The 23,365-nt window shown below is 37.8% G+C and overlaps 1 protein-coding gene across 3 annotated transcripts in view; it reads right to left on the bottom strand.

Moving 5' to 3' along the window:
• The window catches only part of PAWR (pro-apoptotic WT1 regulator), a 145,204-nt gene extending 124,904 nt beyond the window's left edge, over positions 1-20,300 (bottom strand). For 2 of the 3 annotated variants that reach the window (XM_037846295.1, XM_037846297.1), the window contains exons 1-2: positions 20,155-20,300; positions 19,029-19,680 (exon numbers count right to left, since the gene is read on the bottom strand). In XM_037846295.1, coding sequence (XP_037702223.1) covers positions 19,029-19,532 — 504 coding nt within the window. In that variant the 5' untranslated portion in view covers positions 19,533-19,680; positions 20,155-20,300. Of the gene's footprint in view, positions 1-19,028; positions 20,016-20,154 lie in introns of those variants that run through there. The other variant, XM_037846296.1, reaches the window with a different exon arrangement.
• Positions 20,301-23,365: the final 3,065 nt, after the last annotated feature.

Genomic DNA, 23,365 nt, shown 5'->3' with positions numbered 1-23,365 from the left:
GGCTTTTATAAAGGGAATTTATTAAGTTACAAATTTATATTTCTAAGGCCATAAAAGCATCCAAACTAAGGCATCAACAAGAGGATATCTTTACTGAAGAATGGCCAATGGCATCCTTACACCTCTGTCAGGTGGGAAGGCACATGGCTGGCATTTGCTGTTCCTTTGCTCCCGAAATGCGCTTCAAAAATGGCATTCTCCAAAATGTCTCTGGGTTTCTCTTAGCTTAGCCTCTCCAAACGTCCTTCTGTCTGCATCTCCAAACATGAGCAAGCATCTTGGTCTCTCCAAAAGTCTCTCAGTTGCTCTCCAAAATGTCCCTCTCAGCTGCTCTCTCCTCCTCCTATCTGTGATCTCTCTTACAGGACTCCAGTGATTTAATTAAGACCCACCCAGAATGGGCAGGTAAAATCTCCATGGAAAAATTCAATCAAGGGGTCACAACCTAATCAAAAAGATTAACAACTCTGCCCTCACAAGACTGCATTAAAGAATATGGCTTTTCAAGGGGACATAAGATATCCAAACCGGCACAGGTGGTATGGGGTGTTTTGGGTTTCCTTTTTTCACATCTATCTGTTATTTTTCTTTTTGGAGCAATGAAAATGGTTTAAAATTGGATGTGTTGATGACTGCACAACTAGGTGATGATACTGTGAAACTCTGTATACTTTGGATGGATTTTATGGTATGTGAATACATCTCAACAAAATTTGCAGGAAAAAAAAATACTGTCATTAGCAAAAATATTTTTGGTGCTCCTCTTCTGAAAATTCCCTTAGAGCTTAGCATATTCTTATGAACTGTGTATTTGACAAATATTAATTGATCACCTAGTTTGTGCCGTGACTCCTTAAAGGTAGTAAATCTTTATCCTCGAGGAGTAGACAATGACTTTGTAAATCACTCTGGGTCATCTGGAGTAACTTAAATAGGTGAGTAAATTAAGTAATACAAGTCATATGTGACAAAATAATGAAATGTTACTATGAACTAACAATAACGGTTCAGAATATCCACATAGGAGAGCTTCAAAGGTAACAATGGAGCCAACCTACCAACTGAAACACCTGTCACCCTCCACTGCGTGTTTGGAAGTAGAGGTGATTTTATAGTATGTAAATTTCAATTAATAACCTTCTTCTGATTATAAGATGTAATTATGTTAAAAGTTCAAGGAGAAATGGACAAATCTGCAGTGGTAAACATCAATATAATCCCTCTAAGAAATCAAGAAATCAAGCAAATTAGAAATAGGTAAGGCTAGAAGATCTGAATAACAAAATGAGGGAGTCTGATTTAATAGAAAGTATTTGGCACTTTATACCCAGAAAATATGCAGTCTTTTCAAATACCCCTGTGACATCTACAGAAACTTGTCATGCATTAGGTAATAAAGAACATTTCAACAAACAAAAACCTCCTTAATTCTACTATCCAGAGATAACCACTGTTAACAACTCTATGGATATCTTTCCAAACCTTTTGTTATTTATGTATTTTACTTCTTTAAAATAAAATCAAAAATAAAACTAGAGCTCACCATACTCTGAATCCTGCTTTTACTTCTCACTTAATAATTTTTTAAAAAATTCCTATATTCTTACTTTGACAGTATTGTTTTTAATGATTGCATAGTATTCCAACAAATGAATGTGCCATGGTTTATTTTATCCAGACCCTATTTTGGACTTTTACGCTAGTTTCAATACTATTTTAAAAAAACAACTGCTAGGCTAATATCCATCCTTATGGATAAACCTTTGTACATATCACTCGTTACTGCCAAAGGACAAATAATCAGAAGTCTGTCTTGAAGAGTGATTAAGCACAAACTCTGGATTCAAACTGCCTAAATTTGAATCCTAACTCAGTTTTATTAGGTTGATCTTGGGCAAGGTTTTTAACCATGCAAAATGAATAGTTTCTTCAACCGTAATATGAAGATAATAATGATATCTAGTTCATACACTGTTGGGGATAATTAAATGAATTAAAACATGAATGGACTTACACTCAAAATGTGTGTGTGGGGTGTATAGAAGGGGATCAAAATCTACGTATATAAAAAGTCTGCAATTTTGCATAGCCTTCTTTTACTGCATAGAGTATAAAGTATTATCCAGTTCATGGCAGCAACAACCACCCAACTGCACTGAACAAAAACCCAATTATCATAGTTGATTGCTCTATTTCTCACAGAAATAGATTCTCTCAAAAATAGATTCCTAATGAAATTATTTCTCACTATTCCCTTTGCCCCCACCCTAGTCTCCCTTCTCTGTATTGCTACAATGGTCTTCCCCCTCTCTCCTCAAGCCACAAACACAGCTCACTTTTCACCTAGCACATGAAGCGACCTTTTCTGAAACAAAAATTAGATCAACCAGTGGGTCCCCACAGCAATTAGAATAAAGTCCAAACTCAACCACAGGATGATGATGCATGATCTGGTGTCTGCCTGTCCATCTACCACTCTTCTTCTTATCTACCTCACTCTAGCTATGTGAACCTTTCTTCTATATCTTGGATACATCAAGAAGCTTCCAGCCTGAAGGCCTTAACAATTTTTATTCCTTCCACCTAGAATGCTTTTCACTAGCTCCTTCCCAAAATTCAGATCTCAACTCTAATACCCTGCTTCATGGAGGTCTTCCCTGGCAACCATAAGGAACACCACCACCCCACTTTCTAGCCCATTACTCTGTTTTATCCTCTTCACAGTTCTTATCATCAAGTTTACTGTCTGCCTTGGATCTCACACACATATACACACAAACACAAACATACACACATACACACTCTTCAACTAGAATCAGTTTTATTAACTTATGTGCAAGTATCACAAAAAATGATTTTTCATTTTTTATTCTGGAAAATTTCAAACATACACAGAAGTAGAGAAAATAACGTGACTCCTCATTAAGCATTACCACAATTTCAACAATTATCAATTTCAGCTATACTTCCATCTACAGCTCCTTATCCCCAAATTAATTGGAAGCAAATCCCAAACATATTTCATCTCTAAATATTCCACTGTATACTCTCTTAAAGGATTCCTTTAAGACACACATAATATCATTATCACAATAAAAATAACAAACAATTCCTTAATATTACCAAATAACCGGCCAGAAGTCAAATTTCCCAATTACCAGGACCATTAAGTGAGCCAATTGAATTAGATTGCTGTCCAGTTCTGCCAATAGAAAAAGCTAGAAGAAAACTGCAAGGCTGGAGAAGGAAGATATGATTCCTCCTTCAGGTGTGCTTCCTGTAACTATCCTGCTTTCCTCTTTTTCCCATGGTTTCACCCAAAACTCACTTTTTCACAATAGCAGTGACAGTTCATTCAAATAGTAGCAGGTGAAACCAGTTTTAGAACCAGCCTTATCATGCCCCCCTCAGACACTCTAGCACCAGCTAGCTGGAGGCCTCTCCTCAACGATCTGGGTCCCGGCTCCAAAGAGCCTCGTCCAGTCTCAGTGACAAAGTACCAACCAAACAGCACTCCTTTCTCAGCTGAGTTTCAACCTCACCAGATTCCTCCTTGAAACATCTAAATTTTAATAGTTTTAACATTTTCCCTTTGTTCCTCAGTCTTAAAAGTGACGTTTTCTGTGGCTCCAATATTCATGATACCTTAGTGTTCTCTTTTTACTCTTTCAGTTACCTAGTTACCAATCTTTTATACTTAGTTAATAATTCTTGGTACTTTGCTTTCCTTCTGTTAAAATAACTGGTGTGGTTTCTGTCTCCTGACTGCAAGACTGGATGCTGACTGGCACAAGCTGTAAAAATACTGGCAATGAGAGAGTCATTTCCTGTCTAATTAATAAAAATAAATATTAACTAAATAAAAAACAATTATACTGATATAAGTTTGATTTGTGAGTACTAAAAATAAGGGCTAGGAGTAAGGAGAATACTATATATTAGTATTTGAATCCCCATAAAAGCACCTCACAAATGGGTTAAACGCCTCTACTTAAAACTTTCAGAAATTGAGGTATAAAGAAATCAAGTAAGCTTATGACACTATTGTAACTTTTACTTCAGAATAACCAGGAAAGAGAAAAAGATTTTTAAAACAAAATACTTAATGAAAAACCTGAAAGCAAGCTTAATATAAGGATGTCAGCTTTGTTCAGGCTAGTGCTAATTAAGTGAGATTGACCCCACTGTGAAGTTGGAAGCAGAGGTTAAAAAACAAAAAGTCAAAAGTGCAGGCAAAATGACTGTTACTAAATATACAAACATAAAAATGTTTTTGCATGTGGGAAAGCAAATGAATGTCAACCATGTAGAGAGTTGAAAAGGGGATGGTATTCAGGAAAAAACATAATCAAAGCAAACTGAAGTCTATGGTCAACAGTAACATTGTAATATACCTCCATTAAATGTAACAAAGGCAATATGCCAATGCTAAATGTATATGACGGGGATATAGGGGAGGAATATGGGATTCTTGGTAGTGGTGTTATTTGCTGTCCTTACTAGTATATTGTATTGTATGACATGTTATTTTTCTTTTTATCATTTTTTTCTTATTGCTAAAAAAAAAAAAACAATTTTTCTTGCAGTAATCAATATGTTCAAGTGCTGCTTGTGGTGGTAAATGTACAACTTTATGATGATACCATGAACAACTGATTGTAGACTGGATAAATGTATGGTATGTGAATATAACTCTGTAAAATTGTAGGAAAATATATATATATATAGGAGTAAAAGTGTTGGAGAAAACATGGTGAGAGGGATGATGCCTCACCAATATGGACTAACTACAATGTGTAAACTCAGAATTGAATCTTAGAACATAGCCTAACATGGACATAATAATTGTAATAGTCCCTAGATTGTAAGCTCTTACAGCAGTTAACTCTATCCCTGAATTGTAATGCCTATCTCTAAACTTTGAGATGCCGATCCCCCAACGTATAACCTGATTGGTCTCTGGAACAATGCATCTCTCTGAGACACCTGAAACTCAGAGCTAGAGCTTGGGAGATATGATTGTCAGTATCAGTGCATATAGCCACTGTCAAAAAAAAAAAAAAAACAGCTGAAAAAGAGCCCAGACTTCAATTAGTGATATGAATGAAGCAGGAGGTCTGGTTAAGACCAGGGCAAGCCAAGCCAAAGGGTAAAGGTTGAAACTGATTGCGTTTTAAAACTTCAACTTTCGTGTGAGACCAAGGGAAGAGATATCTATTTGGTACAGGATCTAAATTTTCTAAATGGTACAACTCTGCAGTCGATTTGTTCAAACACCACAATTGCATGGAACTTTGAATAGGAAGTGAGATAAGGTAGGTTAGTATAGGCTGGAGTGAAATAGTGACACCTCCCAGAGTAATTTGGGCAGATAATAAAAAATATATTTACAGCCTCCTCCTCCCCAGCCCCGAGGATCTGGGGGAAGGTGTGGATGTGTTGGACATCCTCACCTGGACTGGTGTTGATGTTGTCACAAACACTGGGACTGGCGGTTTGATGTGCTGAGCCCTCGATCATGGGACGTGCCCTTATGAAGCTCGTTACCGCAAAGGAGAGTCCAAACTTGCATGTAGTTGTGCCTAAGAGTCTCCCCCTGAGTACCTCTTTGTTGCTCAGATGTGGCCCTCTCTCTCTCTAACTGAGCCATCTCGACAGGTGAACTCGCTGCCCTCCCCACTACGTGGGACCCGACTCCCAGGGTTGTAAATCTCCCTGGCAATGCAGAATATGACTCCTGGGGATGAATGTGGACCCGGCATCGTGGGACTGAGAGTATCTTCTTGACCAAAAGGGGGATGCAAAATGAGACGAAATAGTTTCAGTGGCTGAGAGATTTCAAATGGAGTCGAGAGGTCACTCTGGTGGACATTCTTACGCACTATACAGATAACACCTCTTAGGTTTTAATGTATTGGAATAGCTAGAAGTAAATACCTGAAACTACCAAACTCCAACCCAGCAGTCTGGACTCCTGACGACAATTATATAATAATGTAGATTACAAGGGGTGACAGTGTGATTGTGAAGACCTTGTGGATCACACCCCCTTTATCTAGTGTATGGATGAGTAGAAAAATGGGGATAAAAACTAAAGGACAAATGGGGTGGGATGGGGGGATGATTTGGGTGTTCTTTTTTCACTTTTATTTTTTATTCTTGTTCTGGTTCTTTCTGATGTAAGGAAAATGTTCAGAGATAGATTGTGGTGATGAACGCATAACTATGTTATCATACTGTGGACAGTGGATTGTATACCATGGATGATTGTATGGTGTGCAAATGTATTTCAATAAAACTGAATTTAATAAAAAAAGAAAAAGAATAAAAAAAAAGTGCAGGCAAGGGCTAAATTTTATGTGTCAACTTAGCTAGGCTATGGTGTCCAGCTGTTTCATCAAACACTAGCCTAGATGTTGCTGTGAAAGTATTCTGTAGACATGAATAGTATCTATACTCAACTGACTTTAAGTAAAGGAGATTAACCTCAAAAATGTGGATGAGCCTTATCCAGTCAGGTGGAGGTAGAAAAACTCAAGTTTCCCAGAGAAGAAATTCTCCCTCAAGACTACATCAACTCTTGCCTGAATTTCCAACCTACTAGCCTGCTCTACAATTGGGTGAACCAATTTTTATATTAATCTCTTAATATATGTACATATATCCTATTTTTTCTGTTTCTTGGGAAAGCCCTAACTGATACTTTCTTCATCTGTGAAACAGGGATAACAGTACTGTCCTCCCTAGAGCTAAAGGATTTACTGAATTATTACACATGAAGGAAGGCTTAGAATAGTGCCAGGCCTGATAACACAAAAATGTTATCTATTATTAATGTGGCTTGTTTACTCTGAAATACAAGTACCTGTCTTCACTCATAATCAAAAAAAAAAAAAAATTCTAGAAAGTCAACTTAAAGTTTAAGTGATTTTTGGTTTAATCGCTGCCTTTGAAATTACATGACCCAGATAGTAATAAGCTTCCTGATGCAGAAAGTAGCCAAGCTGCATACCCATCTGTCAGGAACACTGGAGAAAGTATTAGGTAGGAGGCTGGCCTAGATAATCCTGAAAGATACTTCCAACTCTTAAGATTTCTTACTAAATCTTGCAACCAATTTTTGCCAAGTGTAAGGGACACTGTATTTTGAGGTACTCCAACTGTGGACACTAACAAATCAGTTAAACAATAAACAAAATACTGAGGACATGCTAACAAAATGTATTTTATTAGTGTACTAATGGTTTATATATAGTTCCTCCCCAATAGGATTATGGCAATAACCTCCTAAACAGACTCCTTGCCTCTGTTCTCTCCTTCCTCTAATCTACCCTTTACACCTTGACCCAAAAGATATTATTAAAATCCTTATCATGTGGAGGCCCCTACTCAACTTCTCCAATAGCCTAACATATCAAGCCAAAAATCTTCAGCCTAGTTTATAAGGTCCTTCACAATTTTGCTCCCGAATTTTACCTACTATTACTACTTCCTAATATAAACTCTCTATTCCAATTAGGTTGCTAATGCTCACCATTGTACCACTGCCCACTCTGTTCTCAGTCTGAAATCTGACTCTCTTTTTTACGTCTCTTATCAGTCCTTCAAGATCCTGCTCAAATCTCACTCTCTCCTGGAAGCTTTCTGAACCATCTAGTCCTCCAGGGATCTCACTTCTCTGAGCCAACAGTTTGCATTACATTTAACATTTTATTAAACACAGTCTTTTAATGTTCCAGAATTGTCTCATGTATTCTTCTTTCTCCAAATTAGATTATAAACTGCTTAAGGACAAAAACCATTAATTAAGAGTTCCTCCAAATCCCAGCACTGGGGGTAACAGAAGAGGTACAGCAACTCAAATGCCCAAAAGGTCTAGTACAGTATCTAACACATAATAAGCAGGTAGTAAATATATGGTAGCTATATGGAACATCTAAGTGACAATATTCTTCAGCCATTAAGAAAAACAACATAGCTGTATATTTGGCATGGACAGAGGTCCACAAGATATTGATAATAAAAACTGTATAATGGTATTTGTAGAATGATTAAATTTCTGGACATAAATCTACTTACCATATATATGTGCCTAAATAATCCACAAAAATTGTACACTGAAAGTATAATGTAATAGTTATCATTGGATAGTAGGAATTACTTGCTTAGGAAACAAAGAACATTACATGGTAAATAACCTTTCTGCTTTCAAAAAAATTAAAAATGAAACAACATTCATAATAAAAAGCCAAGTTTAAAAGTAGGTTATAAAAATTCACAGACTATAATCTCAATACATAAACATAAAAATGGAAGAAAATGCATCAAATTGATAACATGGTAATATGTAGCTCATCTTTGCACAATTCTATTTTTGGGTTTTTTTTTTAATTTTCTATAATAAGAAGGAATTGCTTTTTATAATTAAAAATAAACACTATGTCAAAAACATGATTTGGAGAAGCACCTGACTTCCTCTAAGATACAAAAGGGAGGGAGGGAAGGAGGAAAGGAAGGACAAAGAGAAGAAAATATTTGTAGAAGTTGAACAAGTATGCTAATACTTGGGAAAAGATTCAAAAGCAATGCTCATACTTTAACACCTGTATTGCAAGATGAAATGGAAGAATCTGAAAATGGAATAAACATCTGCTTTTAAATCAAGTGCAGGGCAAAGTCTAAACCCAGGAACAATATTGAACTATAAACTTTTCCAAGGTTATACTCAGAATTGACTCTGGCAATTCAATATCACCAGAGCCCCCCACCCACACTCCATCCTACAAAAAAAAAAAAAAGAAAGAAAAAAAGTCACTCCCAAATCTATTTTCAGAACAGAATTATTTTTGTAACCAAAAAAATTAAAAAAAAAAAAAATCACTCCATACAACTTAGTTTAGTGCCTTTCTTCCGGTTTCTTTTCAACCCATGTGTGGAGATCTGGATTTATTTATTTTACCATATGCATACATTAATTTTACAGGATTTTATATTACGTACAATTCTTGAAGAAATACCTGTCTCTGAACAAGAAAATCCTCTTAATGACTTCAAATTCAGTAGGCAAAAACTTCTTCCCTTCCAGAAGCTGTCAGGATTATTGCATAAATAGGTACGGGCAGAGGAAGGAAGTGCCCAGCCAACGATACTAACAAAGAATAAAGTCTGAATTCTTTGGCACAGCATTCACATCCATCACAATTGAGTCATATCATTCCTTGTTAGCTGTTCTCCCCACCATGAAATCTCAACACATCAAAGTTTCCTCTGTTAGAACATACATATTCCTTCTTTTCAACAATGATAACCAATGTGTGGGAATTGGCACCAAATAGATCAGGAGTCAAATCCAAGTTCTGTCACTTAGCTTCTACAGCCTATGGGCAAGTCACAACCTCTTTAAGGCTCAACTTCCTCATCTGTAAAATGAGGAATATAAAAACCTACCTTGTGAGTTAATGTAAAGATCAGAAATAACACTGACAGAGGCCACAGCACAGTGTTGGGCATATGCTAGATATGTAATATATGCTCTCATTTCCCAGCTCTGCGTCTTTGTACATGCTATTCACTCTGTCTAGAATGTTACTCTGTCTCCCTCTCCACTTGGGAAATCCTTCTTACCAGTCAAGACATAAGGCATAATACCACCTCATGTTATATAAAGCCTTCCTTGACTCCCTTTTCTGAACTAGTTCAGTACTTGGTTCTTTTCTCTATCCTAGTTCTTATCACACCAAACTGTAATTATTTGTTTTCTTATCTTTTTCCCTGTCAGAAGACTGGAAGCTCCTTAAGAATGGTGAGTATGTAATTCATCTTTTTATCACCTAGCATTGTGCCTGGGATGCACAGCAGACCCACAAATGTTTCTGAAAAAAAAAAAAAAAAACTAAAAAAGAATCTAACAAAAATGCTGTAGCATCAAAAGGAGAGGAATGACAAGGGCAAATGGTACAGGGAGGTCAAACAGGATGAAAACAGAAAAGAAGCTGTCACGTTTAGAAATTAGGAGGTCACAAGCAAACTTGGAGAGATCAATTCCAATAAAGTAGTAGGAAGTGAGAAGTGAAGTGGGAATTAGCGGGTGAAATCTATACCTTTCAGAAGTTGAACAATTAAGGAAAGAAAAGTTTGCATGGTAGGATGGACCAAGAGGCTGAGTATTTAAGAAAAAAAGAATAAAATAAGCAAAATGCCAGATGACTCAGCTAGGGCTGAGAAGGGTAAGACTGAAATCCAACAAAATTTTTTAAGAGCTGTCCGGGAAGCCCAAGTTAATACATTTTATAACGGACTACATGATTTCTAAAGACTTTGCCAGCTTAAAACATCCAGTTATGTAATTTTTTTTAACACCAATGAAACACCTCTCAAATTCATTCTCCCCTCCCTTCCTATTGCTGTTGCCCTAGCAATCATGATTAGAATTCTCTCAAAGAGTTTTCCCTTCTCTAGTCTCTGTCTGCTTCCTATCCCTATCTCACTACTCGGATTGATCTTCCCAAACACTTTACATATTTTATAAATGTATGTAATGTGATGTGGATATGGATGTAAACAGATGCATAAAAATATATACATATATACACTATAAAGTTCATTTGGAAAACACAAATTTGTTCCAACACAACTGATATATCAGGGAACAATTTGAGCATAAAACAAATTTGGCTTTTGCTTATGTGCAACTACAAGAAGCACCAGGGAAGTACAAAAAACTGGAAACTGTTACATAAGAATACACAAAACGCAGACATGCACATACCTCAAACATCTACTAGTGGCTTCAGTTCACTCTCATGTATTGTGAGCCACACCTATCCACATCTGGTAATATATTTGTATGATTTCAGATATATCCCCCCACACACATTCTAAGCAAACTCCAGATCTTTTTCAAGGTAAAGTGCCAGTTTATTTAAGTATTTCTTAACCATTTAACATATGTAAAAATGTGCCACTGCCTTTATTAGATTTCTCTCATTTTACATGTCAGTGAAAAAGTTTTGAGTGCTGTATTCCTACCTCAATTTTCCCATAAGCACTGTGGTTTTTACTGCATGCTTTTGCATATCATGATGAGCTTTTGAAATCTTTATGTCCAGTTATAGCATACATTACACTTAGAATTACTGCAGCTCTCACCACCTCTTTCCCACCAAAATCAAAGGCTATCGAGGAGGTAAAAGGAAACTCTGGGCACACTATGCAATTATCTAAAGGTCCTAATACCTATGAGACTCTTTGAGTGACCCAGACACTTCTCTTGAATGCAAGACTGTCTCAGTAAACACAATATATAAAAAGAAATAAATGGCTGTTAATCTAAGAAAACTTACTGATCTGCCAATTTGAAAGCCACAGAATAGGGCAGAGAAGCCAGAGTCCTTTCTCAATGAAGTAATGCTCAAATATTTTAGTATATAATAGCACAAAATACATCCATCCCTATTTTTAGAGTAAGAATAACACCATAAAAATACTCATGATAAATGATTAAATACACACACACAGCTGTATTTATAGTGTGGCTCCATTTTTTATGATGCTACACAGAAAAAAGATTAGAAAGAAATACAAATATTAATATGTATAAGATAACAAGTGATAATTTTCTCTATTCTTTCTTGTATATTCCACAAGGAACTACAATGAACAAATTACTTTTATTTCTAACATTATTTTTGCCAGTAGAAAAAAATTAATGTTATATAAATTTGCTTTGGGTTAACTTTTGCTTGCATTATAGGATATCAAGAAGTCTCATCAAGAATTCACAACCTAAAGGAACTTCTTAGATTATTTCAACTAACATAATCTTACTTTTAATTCATATTCCTCAAGTACCATCTCCTGAATGTTACGTGTTCTTCATAACAGATACTTCCATTCTTTTAAAATACTACTAAAAAATTCTGCAAGAAATTCCAAAAATAATAGAAAATCCCTTCATACTTTATAAAGCCTGCAAATTTCTGAAAGAAATAAGATTAAGTAATTCAATATATGCCAATACATAAGCTCAGTTTTAAATGACATCTTTATTAGAGTTAATTTTATTACAAATGTTTTCATTCTGTATTTCAAACTGTATTTTATTATTTTTAACTTATCCTATTCACTTAGTCCTCTAGAGTTTATATAAAGAAACTGCAAACAAATGTTTTAGCTACCATAGAATTGTAATCTACAACAAATTCTCTCCTATCTTTTCTATTCAGCAAAACCCTAACACAATACTCACTCTCTACAACTGCCCCTTTTTCTTTAAATTCAACTATATAAAAAAGAGACTATTATTGAAAAACACACTGTGATTCAAAAACTTAGTAAAGGAGATTTCTAAAGACTATCACAGAATAAACATTTGTTAGCCAATTTACATGCTAAGATATAAACTCAGTGGAGCTGTTCTACCTACCTCTGAAACATCTCATTTTGCGGCTTTTAGAAATTAAATATTACTATTCTATTCCATTGCGGTGCCCAGTGTATTTTTAAGTAACCTAAAGAGAATGTAAAGATGGCTGAGGATCAATTCTACACCAGTGCCTAAGACCTTAACTGAAAGTTGCCATAACAAAATTGGTAAGAAACAATTGGCTCGTCAGACAACTTCTGCCTGCAGATTTAATATGTGAGAATAGTAAACAAAGGGGAAAATTTTCTTGCACTTCAGAAGATTGCCAAGATACTCTTTAAGAGTGTGAATTAATATTAAATATATTTATGAGCATTACACATCTTCCCTTAAAGATATTTAAAAATGAAAAATGAGTGAAAGTTCTAATAACATATTAAATGTTCAAGGTTGTTTTGGATAGTCTAGGCTTCTAACAACTTCTGGCAAGAAGCGATGCACAGGATTTTGCACTAAATATATGACACTAACAGTAAAAGGTTAGTGTTCTGAATTACCAAGGAGCTCAAGATTTCTGTTAAAATATCTATAAATTTTTAACTGGGAGGAAAAAATGAGAATGTTTAGCATCCCATAAGAAATTTCCATTAGACATCAATAAGTTATCTATTGCAACCTACACCATAACTGTAATTTATTTACCATTTGATCATTTTTATAACATTTTCACAAACATTATTTCATTTAATTCATATAACAATACTGTTAGGTAATCAGTATCAATTTCTCTTGATAGATCAGTAAACCAATACAGGGCATTTAACTCAGTTCTTCCCAAACTGCAGTATGTACAATCATCACTGAAGGACACATTAAAATGCAGTCTCAGGTAACTCCCCACAGATTGAGGTGGAACCCAGAAATCTGCATTTTAAATAAACAACACAGGTGATACTACCATAGGTTGTCTGCCTCCCCATGCTCACCCCAGCCATACCTTTTAGGACACTGATTTAAGTAACATGATCAAAGCTATTAAGTGGTCTAAAATTCCATTTTGTATTCTAGATCACAATGTACACAAATGTTCAGATAGCAGATATTTGTAAACTCCATGGAAGAGTGAAATGTAAAAATTTTAAGTCAACTGAAAGAAAGTATTACATTCAGTTAAATTACATACCTCTTGTAAGAAACCCCAGTACAAACAAATGGTGGTAGTGCCCAAGTTTGAAGAAATTTTAAATTGATGAGATTCCACCATAATTTCATTTGCTCTGTGAAATGCACGTAAAGCTGGTATTAAATGATATATTTCCAGTGTTCTAACGGTTTAAATACACTTGCACTTTACTGAAGAGGGAGCTAAAATTTGGGTACTGTACTAAAACCCATTAAATTATACAATTTAAAAGGGTGAATTGTAAGGTATATAAATTATATCTCAATTAAAAAAAAAACAAGAAATTTCAAACTCTAATATTTGCCAATAATTTTAAACTCCTAAAACATTATCACTTTTACTAGTAAATAGCATAATTATTTTCTAGCCTACCTAATAGATGCTGAAATCTAAGAAATAATAAAGAACACAAATAGACCATCGGCTTGATGATTTTAAATAAGAATTTTGATCCTATGCCTATATGTTTATTTGCTCTCAAAATTTTTCCTTTAAAGTCCCAACTTCATCCACTTTTTATAATTAGAGCTATTTTCAAATTCTATAGCAATGTATTAACATCTTATATTTTACCTCCAAAAAAATTTTTGTATTTCTTAAAGTAAGTATATAGTATGCAATTCACTGCAGTATAATGAGACGGTTATTAAGCACCAGGCTATGAATGCAAACTATATCTACTCTGCTTCTTCTTATATATGACCTCAGGCAAGTAAGTGACTTACCTTCTCTGCCCCATTTTCTCATAGAGTTATGGTGATAATTACATAAATCTATATATGGAAAGTGCTTAGAACAATGCCTGGCACACAAAAAGCATACCATAAATATCATCTATTTTAATCATATAATTATTATTTTTATGGAAAAAGGCATCCCAGCCTAGACAACTCATTATAAATCCTCATATTAAATTTTCAATTTTCTTTATTAATGAGCTCAAACATTTAGGAAAGCAGGGCTTAGTATCTTATTAAGCAGCCTGGGTTTACACTTTACCTATCCTATTTCTAAGTCCTATTTTCTCTAACTCTGAGTCACTATTAGTCCCTCTCCTGACTCATCACATAGAAAAGTAGACAGTCTGGAATATAATAGGCATACCAGAAGGCATTTCTTCATCCACCTGGATTTATAAGATTTCCTAAGTGGAACTTGTTCTATATTATATTCAATAAATGCACTGAATAATTATGATATAAAATGTGTTCACTTAAAAGTGCTTTATATACATTAAATGCTCCTTTATCTTCCCTTTTACCATCCTGAGTTCAAAGTAAGGATTAGGTGTTATAAACCTATCAAGACAGAAAAACAATGTATCTATCAAAACTTAAGTAGAATCAAAGATCCACTTATTTTTGACCCCCAGCCAAAAACAGATTTTGCTGATAGCCTGGTGTTCACAATTTTGCTTAGCAAACTGTAGAGTCGAGGATCACAATCAATCTCTGAGCTTACAAATTTGTCGTTAATTTCTATTTCATACTTTCACTGTTTTCTTCATACAGATGTTTATTTACAATAACCTCTAATAAAAAGTTATGAGAAAAAATCTAGAGATAAATGCTGAATAATGCAAAGTAGCTTAATTTAATTTTTAAAAACTCTCCTTTCCCGGGAAACACACACACACACACACACCACAAAAGCACAAAAATGTTTAAAACATTGCTCTACCACTTACTTTGTATGACTGTGAGCCAATTAAACTCTTAAGACTCAGTTTTTCCTCTGGAAATGGGAATAGAAAGAGAAACTACATCTACCACATGGGACTGCTGTGAGGATTAATTAAAATAACACAAAGTACTTGAGTCAATCACTATGAAAACAGTAAGCTTCAATACATGTTAACTGTTATCATTATAAATCAAAACTTCAATAACCATCTGACTTCTTCCTTTTGAAAGACTGTTTTCTATGGCAACCATTTCTGTTAACCAATTCACGCAAACCTATTTAAAGGTAATAACTTCACAAGCACTTGGAGAACAGCTGTCTGATTCCCTAGGAAGTATTCCTTGACTATCCTCCTCTTCCTACTTGGGACACGAGGATACCACTGTACATACCATATTTCCTTACACTGAGAACCCCTTGTGGACAAGGACTATGTCATATTCACTTTTTATCCCCAGACTGTAACCTAATAGTTATTTAACCTGACTCGTTAGAATCACATGGGGAGTTTAGGAAAATATTAATGCCTGGGATCCATTCCAGACCCATGAAATCATAATGGAGGGCAAGGCAGAGAGTCAGTATGGGGAAAGGGGTAGAGGGAAAGTTTCACATGGTATCAATATGCTGTAGACTTTAAAACCACTACACTCTCACACTTAATACTATACAAATGGATATGTTCCAATATATATGTGTACATGCAAATATAAGTATAAATATATAGGTATAGAAATATATATATAAATAATACTCAGCTAAAGACTCTCATCCTCAATAGCTTCTCCCAGCCCAATCATTTCTTCCCTTTAAACACATGATATGTGATGGCTTTTATACTGTTACCTCAATATTTTAGTGTTTTCATAATGCCTTTTTACTCTTCCTAGAGTCCAGTCTTACTCCTTAAGAGGAGGCACTGCCTTATACTTCTTGTTTTCTCTACAGTATTCAGAATAGTACCTTGAACACAGACAGGTAATAACATTTGACTGACCTGGTAAGACTTACACAAAAATTACTGGGAGGAAGTATGTCATACAAGTTATCCAATTTGGGCTAATTATTACAAAAAATTAGAAAAATATTTTTTATTTTAGGAATTTAGGAATTTTTTAAATTAGGAATTTTTTTTTAAATCTCTAATTAGCCTACTAAATGAGAACTAAAGTTTTTCTCAAAGTGCATCTGGATATTCACACATTTTATTACAGTCATTACAAGCAATATCCCATCCCACCTGCCACTTTCAGTTTTTGACCTGCTTACCTTTTAAAATTATCTACCTGATTACCTTTTAAAATTATCTTCTAGATCATTCTGGTTTCTTTAGCTACTCTCAAGGTACCTTTACAACAATTTTACAATACCCTATGATTAGTAAAATGAGTTAATGAAAGTCACGAATGTGTCACACAGATGTTTAATAAATACTTTTTGAAAGAACTCAATGTTTATCAACCACGAAAATAGGCTCTTCACATACAAAGTACTTGCTTATCTAGTACTATAAACTTGGCTGGAAATATTGTCTGAAAATAAGAATCTTACACAACATTAGCTATAATACAAATCTACTTTTGAATATCAACAGATTGGTGATTTTCAGCTTTTACATTTTTTTCATACCAAAAAGTTTGTAAAATGTAATATGACTTTAAAATAAGAGCATTAAGTTGTACTACACAAGAAGCTTCACAGCAACTGCCATTCTCACTGTTGAAATTACTAAGAGAAAAGGCACAGCATTCTAAAAGAGCAAAAATCTAAAAAAATAAATCTAAACAATCTAAGAAAATGATTCACCTTTCAACTTTTGTGTCATACATTTTACTACTATTAAAATGATCTTTAGACTTAAGTTGTTTTTAAAAACTGAAAATGTGGGAGAAGGCATTCAAGAAGTGTGCCTGCTAATTAGATACTGTGGTAAAACATCACCATGTTGTGTTTGTTGTTAGGTCATATGGCACGAAACAGATAGAGCCATAGTTACCACTAAAAGAAAGCAGCCCTCAATTCCCTCATCAATAAAAAAGGATCAAATTCCACAGACAAAAATGGTACCCCGGGTTGTTTGTTTTCAAGGAAGATTAAATTTAGGAGTTGCCAACACCCAAACGAAAAACATTCCAGAGTATTAGACTCAATTGTAGTGGGGAGTCATCTACATTCTCAGCACTCTGTTCGCTTATCCAAAGCAGAAGAGTTTTAACAAAGGATGTTTCTCAGGGTCTCACAAGATACACCCTACTTATTTCTCCCAGTAAACACTACCCTTGTTAAAAAAGAAAAAAAAAAAAGTACTGGAGGAAATAATTTTAGCACAGCCAGACAAAAAGTAAAATTCAGTATCTGCCAAGATATTTCCCCAAATAAGACCCTTATCAGATGAACAGTTAGGAAAAAATTGAAAATGACAAATTATTTTATTTAGATTACCAGCTAATTTTAAAAATAAAGTAAAGGAATGTAGCTTTTCCAAAGCCTTGTCTTCAGTTTCCCCTTAATCTTCTTATTTTGAACTTAAAAAAAAACCTAGAAATTTGATTACCACTCTTATGAATTCCTTTTAAAGAAATTTAATGAATAACAGATCTTTTGTGCAAGTAGCAAACCACAGAGGGCAGTTTTTCTGGCTGATAAAAGTCTCTCTGAAATACTCATGAAAATACAGCCTACAAAGACAAACTGAATTTTCCAGCTAAGTAAATCGTATTAAAACTGAAAAATTGGGGTAAGTTCAATATACACCTTAATTTATTGCAAATGCTTTTATTTAAACTACAATGAAAGTTAATAAATTCTTATTAGAAATGTAACTGGTGTCAAAGTTGAACATATCAGAGGTAAACAAAAAAACAAAAAAAAAAAAATGTGAAACCTAAAGAGCCAATGTTAAAAAGATGTTACTTTGGATGAAATAAGGTAATCGAACTACTTCCCCAAACTGGTGACCTACATTTCAAGTAACCAAAACTTGTTTAGGATTTTGTTTTGTTAGGTATAGGAGGAAGTGCAATCATACACCAAGTAAAAAATGTTTCACCAGTCACTCTAATGAGAAGATGCTTCTGCTGGCAGAAATGTCTTGAGACTGCTCAAAAATACCAAAACAAAAAACAACACCACCCCCCCAAAAAAAAGACTTACCGCAAACGTTTTTCAGAATACACTGAGCAAAATACTTACAAACGTGGAGAGATTATCTAAGCAAAAGAATTGTGGGTTAGTACTGCATTCCTATTATCCTAAATATCACTCAGAAAAATCTGTGGGAGTAGTGGGAAGGCTAAAGAGTGCGTATACTCGTTTGGATATATTCTTTTTGAGTTCACTGCAAACTTAGGCTGTCTTGGATATTGCTAAGGCTACGGTTTCTTTACAGGTGCCATTAAACACTGGGGACAGTAAAAACAGATAAGCAAACTGATAACTTCAAATGGATACGGGGGAACTAAAATGAGTATGTCCTCATCACCTTTAATCAATTTTTCTAACAGATAAAGCGAAAACAAACAAGTCTAGGTAAGCAAGTCTTGTAAAGAAGGATCCGGGGTCTGAGACTTTAGCCAGGATGCCTGAAAAACACGTGTCCTACTTTGGGTTTCGGTAACTTCCCAGGAAGCATGTGTTCCAGAGTAAAACTCCATCACCCTCTGCCTGCATAACTCGGTGAAACGATAGGAAGTACGAGCTAAAATGGGAAAACTCGGCCTCAGAGACCGCGGAACTCGCTGGAGTAAGACAAGGAAGCCGCAGCCCGCCAAGGTCCGGCTGCGGTCCCCGCCCGCTCACCTCTGCCGCGGGGATGTTGACCACTCCGGTGGAGCGCCGCTTCTCCCGCAGCTTCCTCTTTTCGATCTGCCCCTTGCCTTTCCTGGCACTGGGGCCCGAGCTCTTGCCCTTCTCTGGGGGGCCGTCCCGCTCCTCCTCCTCTCCCCGGAGCGGAGGGGTCCCCGAGCCGGCAGCGGCTGGGGACTCGTCCTCCGGCCTCCGCGCGCAGGGCACGGCGCGGGCTAGCGCCGCGGGGCCCACCGCGCAGTTCACGCCCCCCGGGCCAGGGGCGGCAGGTGCGGCCGCGCCGGCCGGGAGGTTGTTATTGAGCTCGTTTGGCGCGGCGGTCACGGAGGTTCCCAGCGCCCCCGTTGGGGGCTTCCCGGCCGTGTCGCTGCTGCCCCCGCCCGAGGCGGCCGAGTTCGGGGCGTTCTGCTTGGCGCGCATCTTCTCGCGCTTAGCCTTCCATTCTTCCAGGAAGTCTGTGGTGCTGCCGCTGCTGGTCCGGTAGCCACCGGTCGCCATATTCCCAGCGGGGCCAGGCGGGTTCTCACCTCAGAACGTTCCCACCTCCCCCGGCTCGGACCGCCGCCGCCTCTTCCTTTCAGCAGCCGGGAGAAGGCGAGGGAACGACCCGCGGGGGCGACCGCGGCTCCCCCAGCGGGCGGCGGGTCTGAGAGGAAACACAAAAGGGGGGTGGGGAAGGGAAACGTTTGGTCCTCGCCCGGCCACCCTCGGCCGCGCTCTCGGAGACCCCCAGGGCGTGCCCACTTCTCCCCGGTGGCGGACGGCTGCCGATTCTCCACCCAGCAGTTTCTCCGGCGCACCTACACCGCGGGCGGGCAGCTGCTCCCGGACGGGGGATCGCCGCGCCTCGAAAGGAGGGGAGAGAAATGACCCCACCCCCAGGGTCCCGTCCCGCCCACCTCATCCCCAGCAGGGTCAGCGCCTGCGGCGGTCAGGGGACCCGGACTAGACCCACCACCTGTCGGCCCGGCCCGCCGCGGGCCCAGATCCCCGCCAACGACACCCCTATCCCGGGACGAGGCGCGGAGCTGGAGAGGAACAGGGACTGGTGCAGACACCCGCTGTCCAGTCAAGCCGGGCAGGACGCGAGCGCCGGACTCGAGCCGGGGCACCTCCTTACCTCTGAGGACTTTGAGGTGACGAGGTGCGGGACTGGGGAGTGAACGCCCAGGTGAGCCGAGGCAGCCGTGCGGTCCTTGGCCGGCGCGAAACGAGCCGCGGCAAACTCGCTGTCCCGAGCTCGCTGCTCACGGAAAGTAGGAGGGAGGGCGGGAGGGAGGGAGGGAGCGGTGGGAGCGGAGCCGAGCGGCGCCGAAGCCAAGGCGGAAAGGGCCGAGGCGGCGCACGAGGGGCGCGGCTCCGGCGATGGGGGGAGGGTGGTCGCACAAGCCGGCGCCCCGCCTCCGGCGCTCAGGTGCGCGGCGCCGCGTCCCGCCCACCACGGCAGCCAGCCCAGCGCCCGCCTTTCGCCGCCAGCCGCCCGCGGAGCGGACCGCACATTCCTGGGCTCGCCGCCTTGGGGCGTCCGGCCTCTCGGCGCCTCCGACTCTGGGGCGGGAGCGGCCCTCCACGCCCTTAACCCCGCTTCTCTCCTCCTCCTTTCCCGTCTCCCACCACTCTTCCTTTTAAGTACAAGACCATATTCTAGGAAAGTTCGAAATACTGCTGGCTGAGGGGGAAAGTGCAATCAACTGGTGATGATTCAGGGCTTGAATAGTCAGAATAGAGAAACAGCCATGAGTTTCTTTTCCTCGTCCGCTGCCCCTTTTTTAGTACTAGGGTGTACTAGAAAGAAACAAACCCACTACCTTCCTTTTAAGAAGAGTCTGTGGTCTCTTGGTTAAAGACTTGGCCAAAGGGAGAGGTTTAAAATTATCGGCGAATTATCAAGGGTTTACATGGGTTTAGGCTCGCAAGAGAAAATTAAAACCTCATTTCGACAGTGTATGTATTGGCGATTCCAATCCTATTTGGAATTTTCCTCTTAACCCCATGTCTACACCTCCTCTTTACTGATACTGAATTTAGCAGCAAAGCTCCCTACGAAAGTACTAAAGCAGTATTCATGCTGATTTGAGATGAGCTGCAAAGATGATTATCTCTGTTTTTCCATCCTTAATAAGCCCTAAGTTAAATCTTATCCGCAGAGGCAGGTCATCTAATATTTCTGCATTAGAGCCGTGTGGGCTGCCACTGGCAAGCACCTGAAGAGACTGATCTCACTATCTCCAAGTAATGCCAGGGTACATCATTGTAAGGCTACAAATATCAAGTCACCATTTTGTAAAAAGTGAGGGAGCCCTGAGTCACACCCTTACCTGTCATAAATCTTTCTTCCCTACTTAACTATGCTTGTTTTGCCCAGGTGGCACATGGTGGGTAGGCAGTCAGTATGTTTCTGTGACAGGGATTGTGACAAGAGAAAGTGATTCACATGCTATTTATTTCTCAGAAGGAAGGTCACACAGTTCAAATCTTTGGTCTGACTTTTGGAGTGAACATCTCTGTAACCAAGAAAGAACTCTGGAAAAATCCTTGGAAAAATAATGGATATAGGTTTAAAAGGCTGAAGGAAAGTGGCTATTTGCCTAGCTGGTACCAAGCTGGATGCCATACCTGCAATTTCTCAATTACAGATTCATTATTTTGTTTTCTGGGTTTTAAGGAGAAAGGAGGTAGTGGGAATGATTGGGCATTGAACATATTCACATTATATGCTTTTTAACACCAGCTAATGCAAAGACCATGTATATTCAGCATACATGCAAACATGTTAAGTAGCTGAGAAATCTTAGGCAAGTTACTTAACTTCTCTGAAACTCAGCTTCCTTCACTATAAAACCAGAAATAATCGCGTATATTTTTGAGCTGTTATAAGAATTAAGTGACATCACATGTAAAATGTGCTTGGTGCAAGGAAGGTGCTCAATAGACATAGTCCCTTCTAGTAATAGGATGACAAGGTTAGAACCCTGGGTCTCTAAGAAGTTGTTGGAAAGAGAGCCAAAAAGATGTTACTGAATATACAATATTAACTTGAGAACAATAGTTTTTGAATGAACTAGGATAACATTTATTCCATGTAAATATATCACTGCATCTCTTAGACCAGTTTTCTTAGTATTAATAGATTGTGAGTTGGCTACTAATGACTTGTGTGGCTTTGAGCAAGTTGCTTAACTCTTGTGCTTCTGTTTACTTACATATAAAATGGGAATAATAATACTCATACATTTTGAGAGTGTTGTAAAAGTGCATGAGGTCCTGAGATAAAAGGTACTGTTTGAGTTCCAGAGTAGTTACTAATCTATAGAGTGCCCTAGGAACCATGGATGAAAGAGATTATTGAGGTACAAAGCAGTATGTATTATTACTGTTTTCGTTTATTACACCTTTTGTCTTTTACCTTACCATTCCCAATATTCCCAAAGATATATTTCACAGCCAGACTACTTCCCCAACATTGCACCAGGATAATTAGCTGAGTCATTCCTAAATTGCAAGATATGTGCATATCCTTAATCTTTATGTATAACATTCTGATGAAATAATCCTCAAAGACTCAGAGCTTGGTTTCTCAACCTTAGCACTATTGGCATTTTTAGCTGGATAATCTTTGTTGGGGGGTGAGAGCGGGGGCTATCCTTGCATTTTAGGATGTTTAGCAACATCTTTGTCCTCTACCCACTAGATACCAGTAGCACCTGCTACCCAGTAGTGACAACCAAAATTGTCTCCCGACATTGCCAAATTTCCCCAGGGGATGGGGTGGGGAAATTGTCCCCAAGTTGAGGACTTCTGAGCAAGCCCAAAATAACTAATTTTGGTGACCCACTTGATATTAATAAAGGGGAATATGCTGATGCTAACAAAAAAATAAAAAGATTCATTTTAATATGTCAGTGATATTTCTTCTAAATGTTGTCTTAATGTTTTCAAGGCAGTGATTTAGCTATGATGCAAAATATCCTGTTTGTCTGAGATTGAATAATTAATAGTATATTGGGAAATAGCCACTCTGCCTTCAATGCAAATATTTCTGGAGCATATGCAATACATTCTCTTTAAAAACAAAACAAAACAAAACAAAAAAACACATATAGTTTAAAAAGTCAAATATTTTAGATCTAAAAGGATTATAACAACTAGCAATCCCCTACTAACTCTCCCGACTATCTAAAACCCTTCCCAGAACATTGAACTATTTTAGCTGTTTCTGCTAATATAGATTTTCATAATTATTTTTTAAATTGCTTACTGCTTTGCTTCTTGAGTTTGCAATTTGTAGACATCTCTTATTGTTTCCCTGCAATAGAGGAAGAGGATTTAGT

The sequence above is a fragment of the Choloepus didactylus genome, chromosome 8, assembly GCF_015220235.1.
Source record: "Choloepus didactylus isolate mChoDid1 chromosome 8, mChoDid1.pri, whole genome shotgun sequence".
NCBI lineage: Eukaryota > Metazoa > Chordata > Mammalia > Pilosa > Megalonychidae > Choloepus > Choloepus didactylus.
The sequence above is the reverse complement of the archived record's forward strand: the minus strand, read 5'-3'. Positions and strand labels throughout refer to the sequence as shown.